The sequence below is a fragment of the Gouania willdenowi genome, chromosome 1 (assembly GCF_900634775.1).
Source record: "Gouania willdenowi chromosome 1, fGouWil2.1, whole genome shotgun sequence".
Classification (NCBI taxonomy): domain Eukaryota; kingdom Metazoa; phylum Chordata; class Actinopteri; order Blenniiformes; family Gobiesocidae; genus Gouania; species Gouania willdenowi.
Window position 1 is genome coordinate 42,924,076 of NC_041044.1, and position 22,981 is coordinate 42,947,056.

At 39.8% G+C, this 22,981-nt stretch overlaps 1 protein-coding gene across 2 annotated transcripts in view; it reads right to left on the reverse strand.

Moving 5' to 3' along the window:
• Nucleotides 1-22,981, reverse strand: part of maml3 (mastermind-like transcriptional coactivator 3) — a 151,078-nt gene that overhangs the window by 54,225 nt on the left and 73,872 nt on the right. For both annotated transcript variants that reach the window (XM_028468185.1, XM_028468110.1), the window contains 2 exons: nt 5,617-6,375; nt 2,718-3,656 (listed from right to left, as the gene is read on the reverse strand). In XM_028468185.1, coding sequence (XP_028323986.1) covers nt 2,718-3,656; nt 5,617-6,177 — 1,500 coding nt within the window. In that variant the 5' untranslated portion in view covers nt 6,178-6,375. The remainder of the gene's footprint in view (nt 1-2,717; nt 3,657-5,616; nt 6,376-22,981) is intronic.

Genomic DNA, 22,981 nt, shown 5'->3' on the forward strand with positions numbered 1-22,981 from the left:
AATGCTATTTAAAAAAGTCCACACAGTCAAGCTCATGGAGGGACTGGTGCAGGCTGGAACGTCAGGTCACCCTGGGTGTAGGGGAACAAACAAGTCAGTGATATACTGAGGAATCTGACCATGCATTGCACGGAAAGTCAGGGCTAAAATTTTAAACTTAAATGATGTAAATCCTGGTTTTAATCAGAAATAAAAATGGTTAAAAGTGACTAAAGATGGGGGAAAAGGTGGTGAAACAGGATTTTAAAAACCACAGAAATTGTTTCAAAGTGGCCAAAACCCAAAAGAGATAGTAGTAAAAAGAGTTCAAAGTGTCAATATTGGAACAATTAGTTTAAACTGGCAAATAATGGGCATGGCGAATGGTAAAAGTGACAATAATAATGTGTCAACATATGCAACATTCGGTAGGAAAAGTAGTGAAAAGGGTTTAAAGTGTCAATATTGACCAAGGGGGCAGTAAAGTACGAACAATTGGCTTAAACTGGAAAACAATGAGCATGAAATATGGTGAATGTGGTTAAATATACAAAAATAAGCATGAAATATGGTGAAAAGAGGTTATAATGGGTCAACACACAGTACAGAAAGGGTTTTTAAGTGCTGAGAATGTCTTGAAAGTGGAAAAAATGTGAAGAAAAGGCATTGAAATTGAAATGGGAGTAATGTAGCAAAAATGTATTAAAGGAGTAAAACAAGAAAAAGTGATGATAATAGGTTAAAATATGGCAAGATTGGAGTAGTTGCTGAAAACTGGTAAAAATAAGCAAAAATGGGCTCAAATTGTTCAAAAAAATATTTGTAGTTACTTGAAGGCATCTGCCGACGTCCTCCCAGAATTGCATTGTGTATGAAATGCACTACAAATAAATGTGCCTTCTTGGCGTGTATGAAAAAGCATTTGATGACACGTAAAAAAGAATAAATGTAAAAAGGCTGAAAGTTCTTTTTCATATCCTTGGTCCTCTCTGGACTGTAAATCTCTCTCCTCCTCCTTTCTTCTCAGCACATCCCTCCTCTCTCTCTCTCTCTCTGATTCCCATTCTCCAGTTCTCAAATAAATCTCTCCTCCCTCCCCCGTCCACTCCCCCTGAATCTAAGAAACATACGCGAGCGCGGACTCTCGCACGCAAACACACAGCCCTCCAGGCAGCCGCCACAAAGGCCTCATATTAATAAATCTGCTGCTTTATTGGTGCTGAGTGTCTCTGGCAGAGAGAGGAGGAGGAGGAGGAGGATCATCAGAGGGCGACAGACAGGGAGGTGAAGAGGAAAGGACGCGTGCACACACACACACGCACACACACACACTACTGACGGAGAGGCGTCGCTCCTGTGCGACGGACGGAGAGGGAAGTGAAGTGCCCGAGGTGGGCTCAGCGCTCCAATCACAGCCATCAGTCAGCTGTGACAGATTGGGGATATGAGCTAAGGAGCCGTTTAGCTCCGCTGTTTGCTGTGCTCTGTGTGTGTGTGTGTGTGTGTGTGTAGGGGAGGGAGGGAGGGAGGGAGGCCGTCAGCGCTGCTAGTGTTGCAGAGGCATCAATACACTCTCGACAGGCCATTTTCCAACGCCTATTCCCAGCCCCGGCTTGTTGCTGGGGCAACTAGCGCCATTTTACCTTCCCTGGCTCTACCTCAAGACAATTTCATTAAATAGAACTCTCCTTCTCCGTTTCCTGTCAGTATCTGCTGTGTTTATCCTGCAAAACATGGAACCCCAAGCTCATGTTTGCACGCTGTACAAGATCTGTACCAACAGGAACAATTACTGTTCATAAGCATGTACTCACATAAGGATGTTGGAAAATCTGAAGTTTTGATCATAAAGTGTGTGTGAGAGCTCAGATAATCTCAACACACAGAACCATTCTGTCCCAACAACGATCTTCCTCCAAGCCAAAATCTCACGTGATCTAATGCTACGTTCTCAAATCTGGATTTTCCGACCTCCTACTTGAAAAAGTGATTTTGAACACCACCTGAAGTTGGAGCTCCTACTCTTTAAAGTCGGAAGAAAATCTAAAATTATACTGGTCAGCCATGTTTGAGATATTGCTGAACTCGGCTTCTCACACACACAAAGAGTTTTGGTCTTAAATATTAAACTAGTTTAATATTAAACTAGTTTAATATTTACGATTGCTGGCCCCGCCCCGTTTCAAAGCTGAACAAACCTCAGACCACAGGATCATCTGAGACGATAATCTGGAGTTTTTCATCCTTGGTTATGAAGGAGGAAAATTGGAAAAAAACACCCAGTTTGTCTTAATGTGTGTGTACCCTACTCTACGATACATGAAGCAGCACAGAGGCCACACCCAGAACTGCATAAATAAATGCCTTAAACAACCACTGGTGTAGAAAGAGGACAAAGTTAAAGAGATACTGCTGATATGAACGGCATAAAACAAACATGAAGGGGTACTTATGAAAGAAGGATACAGGACTGAAAACACTGGGAAACACTGATATGGAATGTCTAGTGATTGGCTTTGGAAAGACCACCTGACACTCAGAAAGTCTCCTCTACGATTGATTCTAGCTCCATTCCTGAAGATTCTGCGTCTGAATTTCAATCAGCCCGTGTTTTACTTTACACTTGTTTCTCCAACGAGGTGAAGTGTTGGCTGAGACCTCTGCGTCTCATAAACATCAGTCCCTAAAGCAGACCTACAGGCAGAGCTCAGTGAGAGAGGAACTGGTGGTGGACTCACCTGTGGGTGTGGCTGCATGTTGCTGTAGGGCATGCTCTGGTTCAACACCTTCTGCTTCATCAGCAGCATCCTCTTCTGCTCTTCGCTCAAGTGGGCCGTCTGCCCCGGGATGGGTCCCTGCGTCTGCCCCGGCCCCGCCCCCTGGCCGCCGCTGCCAGCCCCCGCGCTGCCCATGTAAGGCGGCATCATGGGGTTCTTCACCTGGTTGCTCCCTCCCAGGGGCGGAGTCATCCTTTGAGCCATGTGGTCCACGCCGCTGCCGCTGAAGTGACTCAGAGGTTTGGTGTTGTTGTAGGACAACATGGCGGCCGTCTGCTGCTGCTGCTGCTTGGACAGGGCGCTCTGGGTGATGGCGTTGGGGGGCTGTGGGCCCATCATGCCCATGTGGTTGTGTGGGAGGTAGTTGTTCATGGCGGCTTTGGGTCCGTTGTTAGGGGTCATCCCAGCCACCAGGGGGCCCTGTGGCGTGTTAAAGGCTTGTGGTGGGTACATCATAGGACTGTTGGGTTTGTCCTGGTTAAATGGACCGGAGTTGTAAGGACTGGTGGGTGCGCCTGCAGGGGACCAGTTCGCTGCTTGTTGCTGCTGCTGCTGCTGCTTCTGCTGCAGTAGCTTAGCACGCTGCTGCGCCATCGCCTTCAGCTGCTCCGCGGGAGAAAGCTCGGGCGTCACCGGGCCACCGGCCGGACCCCCAGGGGCCGATCCGGGGCCCGATCCCGCCTGGCTGACCCCCGGCCCCGGATTCATCATGTATCCGTTCCCAGACCGAGAAACCGCCTGCGTCTGAGCCTGCGTGGGGGTCTGAGGGGAGCGAGCTACGCAGTTGTGCAAAGGAGAACCGGACGCCATAGCGACGGCGGGAGACTGCTGCAAGGGCTGCTGGGGAGGCGTCCCATTGGCCGTGGTGGCAAACTGGGGTCCTGACGACGACGGCCGCACCTGAGAACAGGAAGTAAAAACACAAAAAAAATCTCACATGAACGACAACCTGTTTGCTTTTACTGTGAACTCGGTGAAGTGTTAATGAAGTCAAACATTCATTATCTACCAAAAGCTATTTATTGTTTGTACGAAACAATGTAAAATATCTTTATTAAACATAAATACAATCCTTCAATCACTAAAATCCAGTACGTTCACTTTTACACAAAACAAAACACTTCTTGCACGTGATGTGTCTTTGCGCTTCATCATCAAAACAAAAGTGTTTCCATAGAAGACAATTTGACTTGCTTTGTTTGTTTACTAAGTGTTTTTGCTGCGTTTCTCCAGCTTTGAGAGGGGCGGGCCTGAGGAGGTGGCATACACATGCATTAAACAACTCAAAGTTAGTATTGATCGTTTTTTCTTGTGTGTGCCAACTTTTATTCTTTGTAGATCTCCTAAATCGTGAAAGTTTGTTTTATTTAGGAAATAAAACATGTATAATTGAAAAAAAAACATTAGTATCTTTTTAAATAATCATTTTTATTTGATTATGTTATTTTTGTAGGTGCTTAGTGTAATAATCAAAATAGTAATTGTACAGCCTTAGAATCTTGTAGGTTTTTGCTTGAAGAGGTGAAAAGTCTTTAAGTTGAGTTGCCTTAAATAAGAAACTGGAATCAACATAACCTGCACGACTGAAAACAAATATCTGGAACTGAAGTTTTTTGTGTTTTTACCAATCATTAAATGTAAAGTTTACTTTGAGGAAAAATATTTTCGTGGAACGAATTTGATGTTTTTATGCCCGTATTTAAGCTACAAGCCTGAAGTCTTAAATCATGCATTTGTGAGGTCAACTTTAATGTATGTGTTGATTGTTCCCAGTATTCTAGTCCTATTTTTAGTCTTTGTGTCTCGTTTGGTTTCAGGTAAATTCTTTCTTGTTGATGAAAACATGGAAGAAAGTTGTGAGTAGAAGAAATGAACAGTGTGTGAGAGAGAACGTGAGTGAGTGAACGAGACACAATAAAAGTGAGTGTATTGGATGTTTTTAGTCATTCTGATGACTGATTTATAATTTAAATGTTTGTTTTGTTGTCTCTTGTATAATGTCTGTGGTTTAGTGTTTGTTTTGCTACAGCTTGCTCTGTCTGTTGGACTGTTTATTGTCTAATTGTTTGTTGTTCAGTGCTTTAAAATAAATAACTCGTGCTCATTGGTTTGTTTTCAGTGTGATTTGCTTCCTTTGATTCTTCACTGATGTCCAGCTGCTCGTCTATCTCATACTGTGCTCATCTCTCAGCAGTATTAACTAATAACTTGGTATGCAGAGCATGTTTCAAGATTAAATGAACTCAATATTATTAACAACAATGTTTTCTCTTGTAGAATATTTTGTGTTCGGATTGGCCTGGTTTAAAAACCCCTTGTGTTATAAACTAGTCATCTAGTGCAGTGTTTCTCAAATGGGGGTACATGATGGCACTACACGGGGTATTTGAGAGAAAGTGGAAAATTATCAAATGAAAGCATTATAAATATGGGGTTTTATCATGTTTATTTTGAGTTAAAAATGATAATTATAATGATAATGGAAATTATCTTGATTAGAACATGAACTGAAAATAAACGGTCCAACACCAGACAGGAGAAGACTGGAAATGATAAAAAACTATAGAAATAAATCTATTTAGGAGGCACTAAATAAGGTTTCATTTCACTTATTTACAAAATTAGATTCTTTAAAATGTAATTTAAAGTGTTTTTTTTTTTTTTTTTTTTACAGTATTCTGTGTAAAACACTGTCGTCAGACAAAGAGGTACTTGGGTTCAGAAGTAAGAGAAAGGGATTACATAAGCCTAAAAAGTATGACAACCACTGGTCTAGTCGATAAGGAAACTGTGGAAAATAGTTGATTCGCAAAATCTTTGTTCAAAGCCCAGGACGTGGACCTCGTCTTGTTGGACTGACCTGTGGGGATCCCATTGGGACCTGCTGTCCTCCCTGTGCAGGATGAGGAGGAGGAGGAGGAAGAGCCGTTCCCGTTGCTGCCGTCGATGCGGCCGTCCCTCCTCCGGGCACCGTCGTCGTATTGGTCGATGTGTCCTGCGGCCCCGGTGTCTGGTTGTTGGCCGGTCTACCAAACTCACCCTCCTTCTTGTCCTCAAAGTCCTCGTTGAAGAGGTCGTGCATGTCGTCCTCGGGCACGGTGTTGGCCAGCTCGTCGATCAGCTCCTGCCACTCCTGGTCATTGAGGTTGATGTCGGAGAAGAGCTTGTTGTGGTTGGACAGAGACTGTGGATCGGACGACTCCATCCCGCCGGCGTCGTCCAACGGCTCCTGTTTCAGGTCCTTCAAGAGGCCGAAGCTGTCCTCCAAGTCCAGGGAGCCGTTGAGCTTCATGTCCGGGAGGTGACTACTCCCGTTCTTCCCCAGCTCTTCAGAAGTCCGGCCCACGTGGGTGCCGTTGCTGTTTGTAGTGCTGTTTCCAGTGGAAGTGTTGGGCCCACCGAGTAAGGGCTTGATGTCCATTTGGTGATGCAGCGGTGAGATCGGAGGCACATTGTTGTTGTTGTTTGGGAGTCCCGTTAGCGAGTCCAAACCCCCTGGGCCCTCTTTCCGCAACCGTTTGGTGGTCGGCGAGTAGCTTCCTCCGTCACAGATGCCGTTCTGGTCTCCGTTAAGTGGGGATCGCGCACTGTCCAGTTTCCTCTTCACCGTCTCCTGAAGCTGCAAGAAAGACGAGATAACTGATTAGATTCAGAACACGTTAGCAACACGAGCTTCTCTGGGGTTAATGATGGAAACATCAGGTGAGTTCAACCAATCACGCAATAGGAGAAGAAAGCACAAGGTCTCTGAAGTCTAAATATCCCCGAAACAAGCCAACTTTACATAGAGTCCTACAGTAAATCATGAGGGTACATTGAGTCCTGACAGGAAACTTGACCTTTTCTTCTTCGTTATTTAAGGTGGAGAGAACAAGAACAAAGTTAATTTTGACCCTAATAGAACATATTCATATATTAATATTCAAAAGAAGCTGCATAAACACAATAGAAACTGATGGATCTTGCAGTTTTTGGGCTAAGGCCTCGCCTTTCCCTAATTTAAAGTTGTTACCAGCATACGAAAAGTCCTAAAATCATGACCAAAATGCTTCTTAGCGATTGATTGGGTTAACTCTTGTTCATAGTTGGATTTTTGTATTCTTTAGAAACAAAGAACAGACCTGTACGCTCAAATTACGCCAAAGCTTGCAAGATTTTGCGGCAAGGCTCGACATGTCCGTCTGTTTATCTCACCTTAAAACTTACTACACATTCAACGCTAGAAAAGTGATATGAAAATGTCCAACATTCTCCCACAACATATTTATTAGCGTTTATTCCGTGTCACGGAGGTGGAATTCTGTGATTTCTGTCTGTTTTGGGTGATCGCATAGAATCAGTGTCCCTACGAGGACAAGGACCTCAAAACACCCTGATATGATCATGATACCGTATTGTAACACATCATACTATTCGACATAATTTAGTGAAAAATGAAAGTTGGAGCTTGAAATAAAAGATATGTGTACCATATGATAGAGATATGTAGGGACTTTCTAGTTCTTGTCTGTTTTATAATTTTTTTCCTGTTTAGATTAATTTACTAGTTATTAAACTTCCCAAGATCATTGAAAATACTTCATGATAAATATGACATGTCCTACTGCTTAACACTCCTATGTAAGTGAGGGCTTAGCCCATTATGCTATTTGCACACTACCTCACTTTTTAACTTCATCTGCACTCTGTTTATATTATTAATACTGTAATTTATTTATATTCTACCTCATAGTAATTTATCCACATTCTACCTCATTGTTGTTCGTTATTTGTTATTTGTTATGTCTTTAGTTAAGTTATTTGTTGTATAGTATTGCTAGTTGTTTTTTTTTTGTGTGTTTGTTGTGTGTTAAGTGCTCTTTTTATGCACTGCAGGTTTGCACTGGGGGTTGGGGGGGATTGCTATTTCATCTGTGCTGTATGTTTAACATGGGGCATATTTGACAATAAAGAACCTTGAATCCTTGAATTGAATAATGTCATAGACATATTTCTATTACATTTTCAGCAAAAAATACTCCAGCCATGTGAATGTGATTACATACTATGAGATTTTGAATGAGACTGTGGGCGAAATTGAACATTTGTCGATTTGCTACACTTGCAAGACAATCACCAGTTTTCTTGTCATTTTGGGGCCTGATTTAAAAAACAAAAACCAGAAAATGAATTCCATTGATCAGTGAAAATCACAATCCCTGGATAAGTCAGTGGTAAATGGTGCTATGTGCACTATTATTACTAGTAAGTTCTCCATTGCAAAATAAGTGCAAAGAAATTGGGAAAAGTCAGGTTTAGTGAAGTCTTTTTGAAGCACTGACTCTTTGTCTCTTATATAATATTTAAAACAAATGCTCTTAGCTAGCGTGAGCAGTGAGCACATTGTCAAGTGCACGACAGAGACACAGATATTCATGAAGTCGACTGTCATATTCCATGTGTGGAAGAAGGGAATGTCACTTTTGGATGTGTGCAAATTTAGAGCGATTTAATAAACCCCCCGTCTCCATTTTCCTCCCGACTCCTGTTAATTTCAATCCCTAATGAAGTTGGCAAAGACGGAGCGGACGCTATTAAGATGACGGATTGGAAACAGGGACCTCATTTATGAAAGGTTCCCAGGGTTCGAATGGAGGCCAGAATACGAGAATTAAGAAAAATAACAATTTCATACTGAAATATTGTATATAACACACGCCTGTGTATGTTGTAGATTAGAGAACAGAGGTCACGTCTCTGACATGAACAATAAAACTGGCTCTGTGAATAAAGACCCATCAGCCACTGACGGTAAAAGGAAGGAAACTGACAATTTCTCCATCCGTTTTAGTCGAAGGGAATGTATTACAAAATGATGTTTTTCATAAGGTCTATAACTTATCACTTGATTGAAATCAGTGGGATCTGATCAGACCAAAAAACAAGCAGCGTCAAATGAAAAGATTTCTGTTAATAAATCCCTGTGACATTTATTTTCTTCTGCAGTTAAAAAAACAACCCGTGAGCAAAACAAAGACTATTTTTTAATAAAAAAACGTGGCTCAAAAATGGACTTGATTCATATAGATATGTAACTACCTACTAATACTAATAAGTATTACTTTGTATTTAATATTATTACTATGTGCACTATGACATAATACCCATTACTCCTTATAAATCCCCACTTACCTGTTATTTATATTCTTTCTGTACCATTATCTTGGCCAATATTATCTATTATTTATTTTCCTTTCTGCATTTTTGTATTTCATTTTCTTGCTTACTCTTAGTGTCTTTGGCTGCTGTAACATGTTAATTTCCCCACTGTGGGATAAAATAAAGTATAATCTAATATAATATAATAGTTTCAAAGCTTTTTTTACCATAGTTATTATTTTCATTTATACTAAAATGTTTATTTAAAGGTTAAACTTGGTTTCTCTCCCATTTGGTCAGAGTGACCTTAAAGCACTAAACACAGGTCAGTGATATAGAAATCTGCAACACAGATAGAAAACATCCACTCAAGGCTGTTACAAGTCATGACTTCACCATTTACTATAATAAACAGCAACTCTACACCTTTAATACTATGAGACACCAAACAGCAGCAGGTTCTTAGTGAAGCTCAAACACATCTTTGTCTGTTTCTCCATCTACAACTTTGACAACGAACCCTGTGAACATCCAACCAGTGAGTTTGTCTTCACAGAATTCCATAAATCTGGGGGCTTGTCCAGGATCTAAATAAATACAACCATAAAAAAGAGCAACAATTTTTTTGTGGATGTTTGTCTAGATCCAAACAATCATCATTTCTATCATTTAAAGCAGTGTTTCTCAAATGGGGGTACATGTATGGCACTACGGGGGGTACTTCAGAGAAAAGAGTGGGAAATTAACAAATGAAACATTAAAAATATGGGTTTTGTTTATTTTTAGTTAATAATGATGATGGAAATGATCTTGAGTAAAACACAAACAGAAAAAACAAGAGTCAGTCTTGGTCGCACACAAGGCGGGAGATAAAAATCATTTCAGAAAAATACTATTTCATTCCACTTATTTACAAAATGACATTCTTTAAGATGTGTTTGAAGTTATCACTCATTCAATCCATCATTATGCTCTAGTTTTCATGGTATTCTGAGCAAAATGTTGCAGTCGGACAAAAGGGGGATACTTGGATTCAGGAATAAAAGAAAGGGGGTACGAGAGCCAAAAAAGTTTGAGAACCACTGATGTTAAGGGTCAATTGGAATTTTGGAATCGTATAGGGTTGGATAGAGTTCACGATACGATAGACAAAAATGGGCTCACAATATTTTTGGAAAGGGAAAATTAGACGTAACAACTGCAGCTGGAAACCTAACTACTACACACACACACACACACACACACACACACACACACACACACACACACACACACACACACACACACACACACACACACACACACACACACACACACACACACACACACACACACACACACACACACACACACACACAATGGTGTGCAATGACATGAATCTGATGATACGTTTCACGATTTGCATGTCACGGTATTACATATCCCGATATTAAAAATGCGATACACATCGCAATATCAAAATTCAATTACAAATTTCACCTTTACAAGTAGGGTTTAACGATTATTTGCATTTGCAGAATCATAAAACGCGATTTTCGAAAAGGCAGCAATTTTTTATTTTGATGTTTTTCTTGTCCTGTTAAGTTCAGACAGTGTTTAAGAAGTGCAGTCCACATGTTTTACATGTTTCATGAAACGTGAAGTCAGTTAGATATGTTGAAGAGGTAAAACCACAGATTTGTTTGCTTTATTGTTGTAATCTGTGCTTTAAAATTTATATTTTATATTTACGTATTTAAAGCTTAAATAAATCTAAAATTGCTTATTATGAAACAGATTGATTTATTGCTTGTGTTCATTGAAAAATACATGACTAGAGGCCCTTGAAAAAATAATTGCATATTAAATCGCAATTGCAATATTGAGGAAAAAAATCGCAGCTTGTTTTCCAAAATCGTTCAGCCGTGGAGAACAAGTAAATAGTAACTAACTGTAATTCAAGTACAAATATCAAAAACAAGTGGTATGTTTATCAAACTGTCAAATTACATTTTTCAAAAAAGTTTAACTTTTGCTTCTACAACAGATTCTGATTCTGTTAAGTTCTTAAATTCTTTAAAAAAGTAACCACATACAGTATGCCCAGTATGTTTTATGAAAATAAAATATAAAATAAAATATAACTAAACTTATAAGCTAAAATGCATTGAGAAGTGAGGTCTGATGGTGCGTTCACTGACACCTAGTGACTGGGAGTTTACGTGCTATGCATTTGCTAGCGCAATTAAATGTTTGTTTTTGGTTTTTTTTTAAAAACATGATTAAGAAAAATCTATTTGGACGTTTTTTTTGGATTGATAAGATAATTATGCCGTGAAAAATATCGCAATATTTCGCAGAATTTATTTTTTCTTACACGCTTAACAGACACACATACAGCACACAATATCGTGATGCCACTTGTACCATCGACGAAAGACAAATCTTTGCACGATATATCGTTTCATCTTTAATCAGAATCAGAAAAGACTTTACTAAACCCAGAGGGGTAATTAGAACGGTAAAGAGCTGCATTTAAAAAAAACAAAAAACCAACAACAATAATAATTATACACACACGCAGAAAAGTTTAAGTGAACACTTTGGTGGAAAATGAACAATTTTTCAGCAATAGACATTTAAAAAGATTCACATTAGTGAATCAGTGACAAAAAGAAAAAGGAATAAACACTGATTGGGAAACATTAAAGGTGTAGATAGATGATGTAATATCAGGCAGGTGGTCAGAATGTTATGGCTGTTTAGTGTATCATCCTCTGCCTCAGCGATTTTACACTCTAACATATGAATATACATTCATGTCATTTTGTACACACACACACACACGCGCCTGCAAAAACTCACCAATGATTCAAACTATGAGTGTGCACGTCCCACACTCCCGTTAAAATATTTGCCGTCACACGTGAAGGAGCCAGACGCACATTTGTACGTGCACACACTCACACTCACACACACACACACGCTGAGCTCTTTGTTATTCAGACGCAACGACTAAATGTATTCACACCGAAGGCCGACCCCAAGGTGGAGCCGTTCACTCAGGAACACACACACACACACACACACACACACTGCAACAAAGACACACAAAACAAGGCTCCCTGTTTGCCAAGGAGTGCGTGTGTGTGTGTGTGTGTGTGTAGGGCTGTCAGGTTGACTTTCTGCTCTGTTCACTGACTGACAGTCAGCCTAATTATCTTCATGACATGATAAACAGTGTTAGTTTAGTTTCTCTAAGTGTGTGTGTGTGTGCGTGTGTGCATGTGTGTGTGTGCACGTTTGCAAGTGTATTTTAATAGAAAAACACACAGAGGAAATACAAAACACACACACACGCACACGACCTGCAATCAATAGGTTTAAATAATTCAGGTCGGCTGCAAGCCAGTATGTGTCCATCTCTCTATCTGTGTGTGTGTGTGTGTGTGTGTGTGTGTGTGTGTGTGTGTGTGTGTGTGTGTGTGTGTGTGTGTGTGTGTGTGTGTGTTACAGGGCTCCCCTAAACACCGGTGACTCATGTTGGTAATTACAGACTTCTCTTGTGAAGCTCACCTATAAAAACTCCCTCAATTATCCACAGAGTGTGAAATATTCTACCAAATTCAACACACACACACACACACACACACACACACACAAACCCAAGAGACGAGCCCTGAAGGACTGCAGTTCTGCTCGCTCACATCGGCCTGAGGGAAAGTGATCAGGCGTGGCTAATTAAACCTTTGTTTTATTTGTGGTGTCGTTAGTGAACCAATTAAAACGGTACGCGAGTGGCTCTAAAGCAGCTGTTGGTGTTTAAAGACGGACAGCGGCGACTTCTGTATCTGCTGGTGTATCAGTTCAACTGGTGATCATTATAAATGGTGACGTGTCACAGCTTTAATGGTGCTTTAATTACTCAGTGTTCACATTGATCTCAAACCAGTGCAACTGTGATCAATGTTGATCATTTTCTGGACCAAAAGTTACAGACGAAAGATGATGGGAAAGATTTAAGGAAGTTTATGTGTTGGTGTATTGGTTCAACTGGTGATCATTATAACTGGTGACTATTCACAGATAAAAAAATTTTAATGGTGTGTATCTTTTCAGGTGTGGGAGAAAGACCAGTCCCACATGTTTCATTAGCTTAACTAATAGCCTCACACGTTTGGGTTAGCTTAGCATGTAGCAACCAGTCCCACATGGTTGGGTTAGCTTAGCACATAGCAACCAGTCCCACACGTTTTATTAGCTTAGCACGTAGCGACCAGTCACACAAGTTTGTGTTAGTTTAGCATGTAGCAACCAGTTCCAAATATTTTGCTATCTTAGCACGTAGCAACCAGTCGCACATTTTTGGGTTAGCTTAGCACGTTTCTTAAGTTATTAAGACAGTGACATAACCAAAAGGGACCTTTAGGGGGAGTGCTAAGCACAAGTTACTTAGTTCTGCTTTAATTTACTAATTATTCAAACAGAGCAGCAGAGACAGAAGCTGTGTTGCCAGGTTGGGTTTAGAGTGTCTAAAGGAGGCACTGTTGGCCACATTTTGGTGGAGTTTTGACAATTAATCAATTGACACATAATAGAAAATTAGGTAAATAAACAGTAGACTTATTGGTGAGTTTAAAGTGTTTGAAATGCTAAATGAGTGCTTTGTAGCACAGGCTATATACCTGAGCTAACATCTGTGAGCTCTAGTACAGATGACAGCTTTTACCACAGCAGGGCTGCAAAAATGTGATCGTGTGATCTGAGGGTCACATGATCAATATCAATGTCAGAGTTTAGAATAATGACAATCTGAGCATTTTTGTTTTGTTTTTTGATTGATTTTGTGTATTTTTGCTGTAATTGTGCATATTTGTCTTTTGGTGGAATATTTCCTATATTGTTGTTGTCAAATTATATTTTTCAGTTATTTAGTTTGTAGTCGTATTGTGTGTTATTATGAGGTGGTATTTGTTTTCATTTTTTTATTATTGTTATTTTTTGTATTTTGCATTTTTTTTGTTTATTATTGTCATTTTCTGGAGTCGTTTTGTTTTGTTTTTGGATTTATTCTGTGTATTTTTGTTGGAAATGAGCATATTTTTCTTTCATATTGAGAATTCTTGTCTTGTTTTAAGTGTTTTTGGAGTAATTCTGTATTTTGTTGTCCTTTTGTTTTGTTTTTTGTTGTTATTTTCTGTTTTCTGGAGTCATTTTGTTGTGTTTTTGGATTTAATTTGTGTTGTTGGAAATGTGCATGTTTTTCTCTTATTTTGTGTATTATTGTCTCATTTTGCATGTTTTTGGACTCTTTTTTGGATTTTGTCTTCATTGTGTTGTCCTTTTGTGGTTTCTGTCATTTTCTGTGTTTTTTGGAGTCATTTTGTTTCCTCTGAGGTGAACACGCTACACGCTACACGCTCACAGACAGAGGTGAGACGTGGAACGAGGGATTTATCAGTCAGGCAGGAAGTCTTTTTCTCTTTCAGGAGGTGTGATGGAAAGGCGTAGCGTACCCAACGACAGCGCGGGGGGGGGGGGGGGGGGGGGGGGGGGTACAAAACGACGAGAGCGTGAGCAGAGCCGGAGGGGAAGGAGGGAGGGATGCTGTTGTCATAGCAACCAACTGCTCTACTGCTGCATCCCTCCTCTTCCTTGGTCGACACGCCGCTGCCGTCTTGATTGAAGCCGCGTCGTTGATGTGTACACATCGTCGAGAAGATGTCAATCTCCATTTGTGTAAACAGCAGTGGATTTTATATTTTTCAATGGTGTTTGTTGATTTACGTGTACAAACTAAAGCATGCCGCTTATTCTTAACTGGAAAAATAAATAAAAAATACAGAGGAAAATACATCAGATAACTCCAATAAACAACAGCACAACTTCACAAAATAGAGAAAAAAGACACAAGAGGACAACAACAAAAGAAAAAATACACAAAATTATTAGAAAAACACAAAGTAGACGACACAAATTTAGAAAAGCGCCACAAGAATACACAAAAATCACTCCAAAAAACACACAAGCGACAACAAAAACACACAAATTCAAATGTAAATCAACAAAATGAATCCAAAGACACGCTCAACAACAAAAACACACAAAATTATTGGAAAACACACAAAACAAGCCCAAAAAGAGAAAACAAAAACAAAAACACACAATTAGAGGAAAATGACTCCAGAAAACACACAAACGAGAGCAAAAACACAGAAATATAAACAATATGAATCCAAAGATAAACAACAGTCAAAATGCACAAAACATGTAAGCCTTTTCACACTCTCGTCATGGTTCAGTTCTTCTGGATTAGGTCAAAGGTCAAGAGGGATAAACTCTCCACGGTTGACGGTGTAGGAAGTGAGATATAGATTATTTTTGCTGTTGGATTGTTGATTCCTTGAAAGATGTTTTGCGCAAACGTGCATCAGTCTCCAAGACAGAATGACTGAGTTAGCTGCTAAAGCTAATGCTGCTAAAGCTAATGCTGCACACGAGCTGAAAATTCCAGTTCCATGAGTCAGCTGATCAGTGCTGTTACACTTAATCAGAAAATATTTTATTAATAAACACCGAGGGGTGTTAATAAAGTATATTATGAGTACAGTATAAACGTCAAAAAGCGGTGTATTAAAAAAAAACAATAATAATAATGATAATTATACACACGCAGAAAAAACGGAGCAAGATTACACAAAGAAAATGTGCAAATGAAATGACCTGTCCATCGTGCACTTCCTTCAAATTTGTAAATTTAAATAATATAATAGCTTAATAAAAAATAATCATATGGACCTGGTTAATGAACGGTGTATCTCATAAATGTACTTTTTCAGAGTAAGAACTCATACTGTAATACCTGCCTGGTGTCATATAATGGCTGTAGTTTATATACATGTACAGTACATGTACAGTACATGTCTGTGATATGGATCAATTGTTAATAATGAACAAGTCACTTTCCTTGTATTATTTTAAACTCTACTTGGCAATAAAACTATTCTAATTTTGATGTGGGAAACAAACTGTTTTATTATTACAACAGAGCAAGGTAAAAGATTTTTATTTGCGACTCCTCGTTCAATAAAAGTGCAAACATTCATTGAAACGTATTTGTGTTGCACTTACACTATATTGGAATGTCAGATAGATTAGGTCGACCTTTATTGTAGAAAAAGTCTAGTGAAAATCTCAGCACATAGCATGAACGGCGCCGTGTTTACATTTATATCCCTCTTGACCTATGACCCCCACCAGTCTCACGTGCGCACTTCCAGAGTGTGAAATGGTTTATTGTGTTACAAACACAGAGTAGCTATTATTAATGCACAAAGTAACAATAACAGGCTGCTCAGATATTTATATGCTGCATTCTATTTTAACTGGATTTATATTTGACAAAATGAAAGTATAAAATACAGTTGTTTGAGATTGCGTGAAGTATTTCAATTTAAAATGTCCTATAAACTTTGAACCTGCTCAGCAAGCAATGCTACATGCTAAGCTAACCCAAACATGGGGGACTGGTCACTACATGCAAAGCTAACCCAAATATGGGGTAGTGGTCGCTACGTGCTAAGCTAACCCAAACATGGGGGACTGGTCACTACATGCTAAGCTAACCCAAACATGGGGGACTGGTCGCTACATGCTAAGCTAACCCAAACATGAGGTTCTGGTCGCTACATGCTAAGCTAACCCAAACATGGGGGACTGGTCGCTACATGCTAAGCTAACCCAAACATGGGGTACTGGTCACTATATGCTAAGCTAACATAAACATGGGGTACTGGTCGCTACATGCTAAGCTAACCCAAACATGGTGGACAGGTTGCTACATGCTAAACTAACTGAAACATGGAGGACACGCCGGTACATGCTAAGCTATCCCAAATATGGGGACTGGTCGCTACATGCTAAGCTAACCCAAATATGGGGTACTGGTCACTATATGCAAAGCTAACATAAACATGGGGTACAGGTCACTACATGCTAAGCTAACCCAAATATGGTGGACAGGTTGCTACATGCTAAACTTACTCAAACATGGGGGACACGTAGGTACATGCTAAGCTATCCCATGCTAAGCTAAGCTTTGTGTTTATGTTGTTTTGTGTGTTTTTGGCTCTTTTTGAGGACGTAATGATATTAAAATGATTTGAGACCAAATGTAAATAAATTAACGTCTTGTCCGCTAACGTCGTCTCACTAAGACAAACTTGTGAGGCGTAAATCAAAAAGAACAACAGAGGCCAACCCTCATCCCAAGGACGCTGGTTCCCGTCCGCTAACATCCATCCTGCCCAAGTGTCCTTGGGCCTGACACTGAGGCGCTTTCTATGGAAATAAACCTGATATTCAACGCCAGAGTCTGAGGAGTGAAAGCTCGACTTACAAACAGCACGCTCCTTTAAAAAGATCCACATCCCAATGGACCACAGGTTGAGAACCAAACTTAATTTTGTGAAGCCCCAAAAAGTAAACACGCATAATTACAGAAAAACACAAAAAACAACAGCACAATTTCACAATATGACACAGAAGAACAAAAATACAGAAAATTATTTGAAAAATCACACAAAATGAACTAAAAGGACAGCAAGAATCCACAAAAACAACAAAAACTCACAAGTTTAAAAGAAAATTAACTAAATGAATTCAAAGACACACGACAAAAAGGCACAAAATGAGTGGAAAACATAACAAGACTCCAAAAACACACAAAACGACAACAAAAACACCAAAATAGTGAAAACAATAAAAACATAAAACTAGAGGATAATACAAATATGACTCCAAAATACACAGAAACGACAACAAAAACACAAAATCAAGGGATAAAAAAAGACACAAAATGTGAGAAAAATATAAAAGATGACTCTAAAAAACAACCACAAAAACACACAAATCTTTTGTTGTATTCCTGTGTTAATAATGCTCTGATTGGTCAATATTCTAAATGTTGATCATGTGACCCTGGGATCAGATTTAATCACAGTTTTGTGGCCCTGCTGTGATATCTGCTGATATCGGGGTGTGATGTTCTCCATCGTAGCGTTACGTGTGTGAGTGAAGGACAGAACCAGTGACCACGGGAAGGTTTGGCCTCCGTCCCAGTGAAGGACATTAGTGGGAGAGAGCGTCCGCCAGTCTGCCTGGTGTACGCGACACACCCCCTGATGTGAACGCGCACACACACACACACACACAGGCCTATCCAGCGTGTTGTCATGGTTGTCCTTGGAGCTGATGTGTCACACAGAGGAACAATGGAGGGGCCACAGTGTCACCACATGAGCTCATATTAGAAAAACAGCTTCACTCACACACTGGGTTTGTGTTTCTGATGAGCTTTCAGAGACTTTTTGTGGGTTTTCTTTTCCTATTTTTCAGTCAATTTGAGCTGTTTTTTTTTTTTTTTTTTTTTTTTGTCATGTTGTCCGTCATCAGTGTTTTGCAAATGGGGGTACACATACCCCTAAGGGTACGCAATGTTACTACAGGGGGTACTTGAGAGAGACAAAGAGGAAAATTAACAAATGAGAGCATTACAAATATGGAGTTTTACAATGTTTATTATTAGTTAAAAATGATAATCATGAGAGCTGGGTATTGCCAGGTACCTCGCGCTACAATATATTGCAATATTTTTGCCCACAATAACGATATTATCACAATACGGCGATAATCAATATATCGCGGGAAAATTCACCCACGATACATTAGGATATCTGTGTCATTGAACACATTTACAATTTATTGACTGCACTGAATCCATTCCACAGGAATTACAGTCAAATAAACACACACGCACACACACACACGCACACTGTAAATTTGTAAATATACACTCCTCACCTATTATAACAGCAACACACAAAACGACAACAAAGACACACTAAATGTGAGAAAAATACACAAGATCACTACAAAATACACAAAAATAACAGAGAAATATACAAAACAACACAAGACAAAACCAAACGACACCAAAAACACCAACACTGAGCATTAAATACTGTTTTATTCCACTTATTTATAAAATGAGATTACGTGTTATCACACGTTAACTGTTTGTCCTCTTTTTTAATCATTAAAACAGCAAAGCTGTGCTCTATAAATTAATTTATTAGAGTTAATATAAGCATAAAAAATTCTATGAATTTACAACTACTGTGATTACGTTTTCAAATGCTTTGATTTTGGGTAAAAGCTTCTGGAAAGGGTCCAAAAAAATGTGTGTGTGTGTGTGTGTGTGTGTGAGCGACGAGTGTCATCAGCACTTTTAAAGCTGCTGACCGGACATAAAAACACAGCAGACATCACTTTTTTTATCCTCCATCCACTGATTCAATAACAAAGAGTAGTGTGTGTGTGCGTTTGTGTTTGTTTATGCGCTTGTACGTGTGTGCGTGCGTGTGTGTGTGTGTCCTGGCAGAGCAGCACCTCTCTATTTATAGAGATACGGCTCCTTCCTGTTTCTGGAGCTGTACCATCACGCCTAGAGGAGGCGGGCGGACACATGTGTGTGTGTGTGTGTGTGTGTGGGAGGAGTCTTTAGTTCATCAACACATCCCCTCCTCTCTCTCATTCTCCACAACGAGCTCAGCCACAAACTGAACCAGAAATGCAGCGAATGCACAAACTTCCTGTTGCACACGTCAGGAGTACAGGGAAGTGGAGGTGTAAAGAACAAGAGCGTTGTAGTTTAATTAGTGACATCACTTCCTGTCTTTTGAAAAGAGTTGAGAAGAGCTTTGATCAGCTGACATTACCTGAGCTTCAATAACAGCAGAGGTTCTTTTTAAGCTTGAATGATTAACCTTAATGGAATTAATATGAAGGTTTTCACTAGTGCGATAACTTAACCTCAGATAAGGACGTTTTTTCTTCCATCTCCATCGTTTGAGTGATATATATGTTCACCAATCAGAATAGCCGAGAACTGCCTTCCTGGGCTGCTGGCCAATCAGAGCTAGTTACAGGACACAAGCTTGTATGCACTAACAATAACTACACTAGGGTACTATAAAATTCACGTTAATGGAATCAAACAATGAAAACAGAATCTTCCCTTGAATGCGGAAATGGACAGAATCGGGTTGAAACGCCGTCATCGTCAGGAAAATGGGGAAATATTTCGGGGGAACGCTTATTATGGTGCACCGCCCGCCCCCCTCCCATCCTGGACGCTTCAAACATCGTCTAAACCGCCAAAAAACTACACAAATCATCACTGACTACTAAATCACAGCCGACCAGTGCCCGCTTAACTTTATTGTGTCTGTGGAGCTCCGTCCGTTTCTCACATGTGTGCTGTGCTCCGTGAAAACATGAGTCAGCATTAATGAGTGTCACCTGCGAGACCATCGATACCAGGGATTGTAGAGTCTGAAACATTGTAGATTATTGATAACTTCTGATACTGTCAAATATTCTGACACCGAGTGGTGAAATAACTGATGCATCCTTGTGTTCATTTAGTTTTGTGTAATCATTACGGTCTGGAATGATGTCATCAGGATCATTTAAATCAGGTTAGTTTAAATTAAGTTGATCAAAACTTAATCAATGAGTGAGCAGTCAGAATAATTTAATTTATTAGTATTTATTTTGTTTCCTGACAAGAGTTAAAAACTAATATTTTCTGAAAAAAAACAATGAATATTTCTAAAAATAAAACGCATAAGCATTTAAATGTGTAAAATACATTTATTTAAATTGTTAATCCAATCGCAATATTAGTTTTTTTTTGGCAAAAACGTGCAGCCCTAGATCTTTTTCACTTTCTGTATTGGTGTATAGGTTAAACTGGTGGCCATTATAAATAGTGATATGGCCACTACTGAGGGACAGTATGTATGAGGACATACTGTCCCTCAGTATGTATGAGGACATACATACTGTATGTTAGTTTTTTTTCAATATCTGCCCTTAAAGTCAAACACCAGTCACAAGGTAGCATGACCACCAGTCAAGCTGTAACACCAGCATGTACGAGCACGTAATGTGTTCCCTAAGTTCATCAAAGTTCCTAAAAAACACAGGAGGGGCCACATTTCAACTATTTCAGTTGCTTTTGCCTTTTTTTTTACCGTGGGTGTTGGATCACGCCGTTCGCTCAACACGCTGGCACATTAGATGCTGATTGGCTGAGAGGCGAGGCAATGACAACACAAACCACATCTACATCATATTTTTGACCAATCACAGCAGTTCTCACAGAGTAGGTGGTGCTCCGAATACATTAGTGATCACGTTATCCCGTGAGCAGTTTTTAACAACAACGCTAATTATGACAACAGATGTTCAGCCCAGATGTTATTCGAGTCTTACTGTAATTTGGCCGAACAGACACAACAGCAGTAATGCCCTAATAGGTCACCTGTTATAATGATCACCAGTTGGCCTTAGTGTTTTTGATGTCATTGTGTGTGTTTTTGTGTTTGTTGCAGTTTAGTTTTTTGGAATCGTTTTGTTGCAGTTTAGTGCGTTTTGTCATTTTTTTTCAGTGATGTGTATTTTTTTGTTGTCATTTTGTATTAACTCAAGGATTGAAATATGTAGCATCATCAGATCGATTATTTTTCTGCATCCAGATTTTTTAACTCAATTTAATTATTTTTTTTAAGCTAAAGTGTTGCAGTTTCACTATTTCTGTGTGACCTTCACTCTCACATGTTGAGCAGCTTTAATAACTAAAAATGTTTTTACTATTGAAAGAGGTTTAAACAAATGTAGCATTTTATCTTTGCGATCATGTTGGTGTTCAAAAAGATTTCAATTGAAGGAGTGATGGGAGGAAAAAGCACTTATAAAAACAGCTGTTTACCTGTTGGTGCTTTAGTTCAAGTGGTGATCTTAATAACTGGTGACAGTCACACCATTAATGCAATCACTTGCAGTTTACACTCATGCAACAAAAAACACACCTCAGGGGCCTGTACTACGAAGCTTCATAATTATATCCTGGATTTATCTCCGTTAGCTTCATCTAACAAAACATTGTCTGTCAGAGAGAAGCTGTCCTACGAAACTAGATTACAACAAGCTAAGTTAAGCGTGTTGATTTCAGCCTGGTAACGTGCACACTAATGTGCACAGTGTCAGACCAATCACAATCACTGATACACTGCAGAGCAATTTATGTCACAATAGAGGAATAAGTCTTTGAAAATATGAAGAACATTCAGACCTTGGTCAGGAGGTGGGACTTAAGTACTCACTCAGATCCCAGCCAGAACAAAACCTTGTCCCGACCAGTTTAGTCATTCAGCCTAAGTTACCATGGTGATTTAGCTCTGTAAGACGTTAGCCAGCTTCATAGTCCAGCACACACTGATTAAATCCAGGAAGTTAGCGCGATAAGAGGTAATCCAGCTTCGTAGTACAGGCCCCAGAAGATAAATCTATGCATTTATTTTATTTCCTGTTTGTATAACCAGCAGCACTGTCAGAAACCAGTCACAGGATAACATGGTCACTATTCAAACTGCAACACCAACTGATACAAGCATTATAAAGTTATAAAGTTTAGTACTGTCCTGTTTGTTCACAGGATACAGAAAAATGATGAGCGGACACAATTAGGAGGTTTACATGTTTGCTCAGTCACGACACAATAATGCTGTGCCGTCATTTTTAGAGCTTTCATTATAATCAGAAACCAGTCACAAGATAACAGGATCACCAGTGGAACCGTGACACCATTAGTTAAAGATTAACTTCTGAATGTTCCTGTTTACAAAAAACTAAGACAATCAATGGGAGTCTTTACACGTCGAGGCTGACATCTGTGCCTTAAAAAAACTAAATATGTGTGTGTGTGTAAAGCTCAGTGTGTGTGTGTTTCACAAGCGTCCGCCTTGATTGGCTCAGTTGGCCCACGAGCCATGGAGGCGAGCGTCTGATTGGCTGCGTGGGACCCCGATGGACCCGTGGCTCTGCCGGAGTCTGTCGTGAGGGCAGACTGAGCACCGACACACTGATTTATGGGCGAGAGAGCACGACTTGGAGTGGGAGAGAAAGGCTGCCATGGCAACAGCAGAGTGTGGCGGCCCTGATGGCTACTTGGCAGCAACGCTGGATAGTTGTTAGCTGTGTGT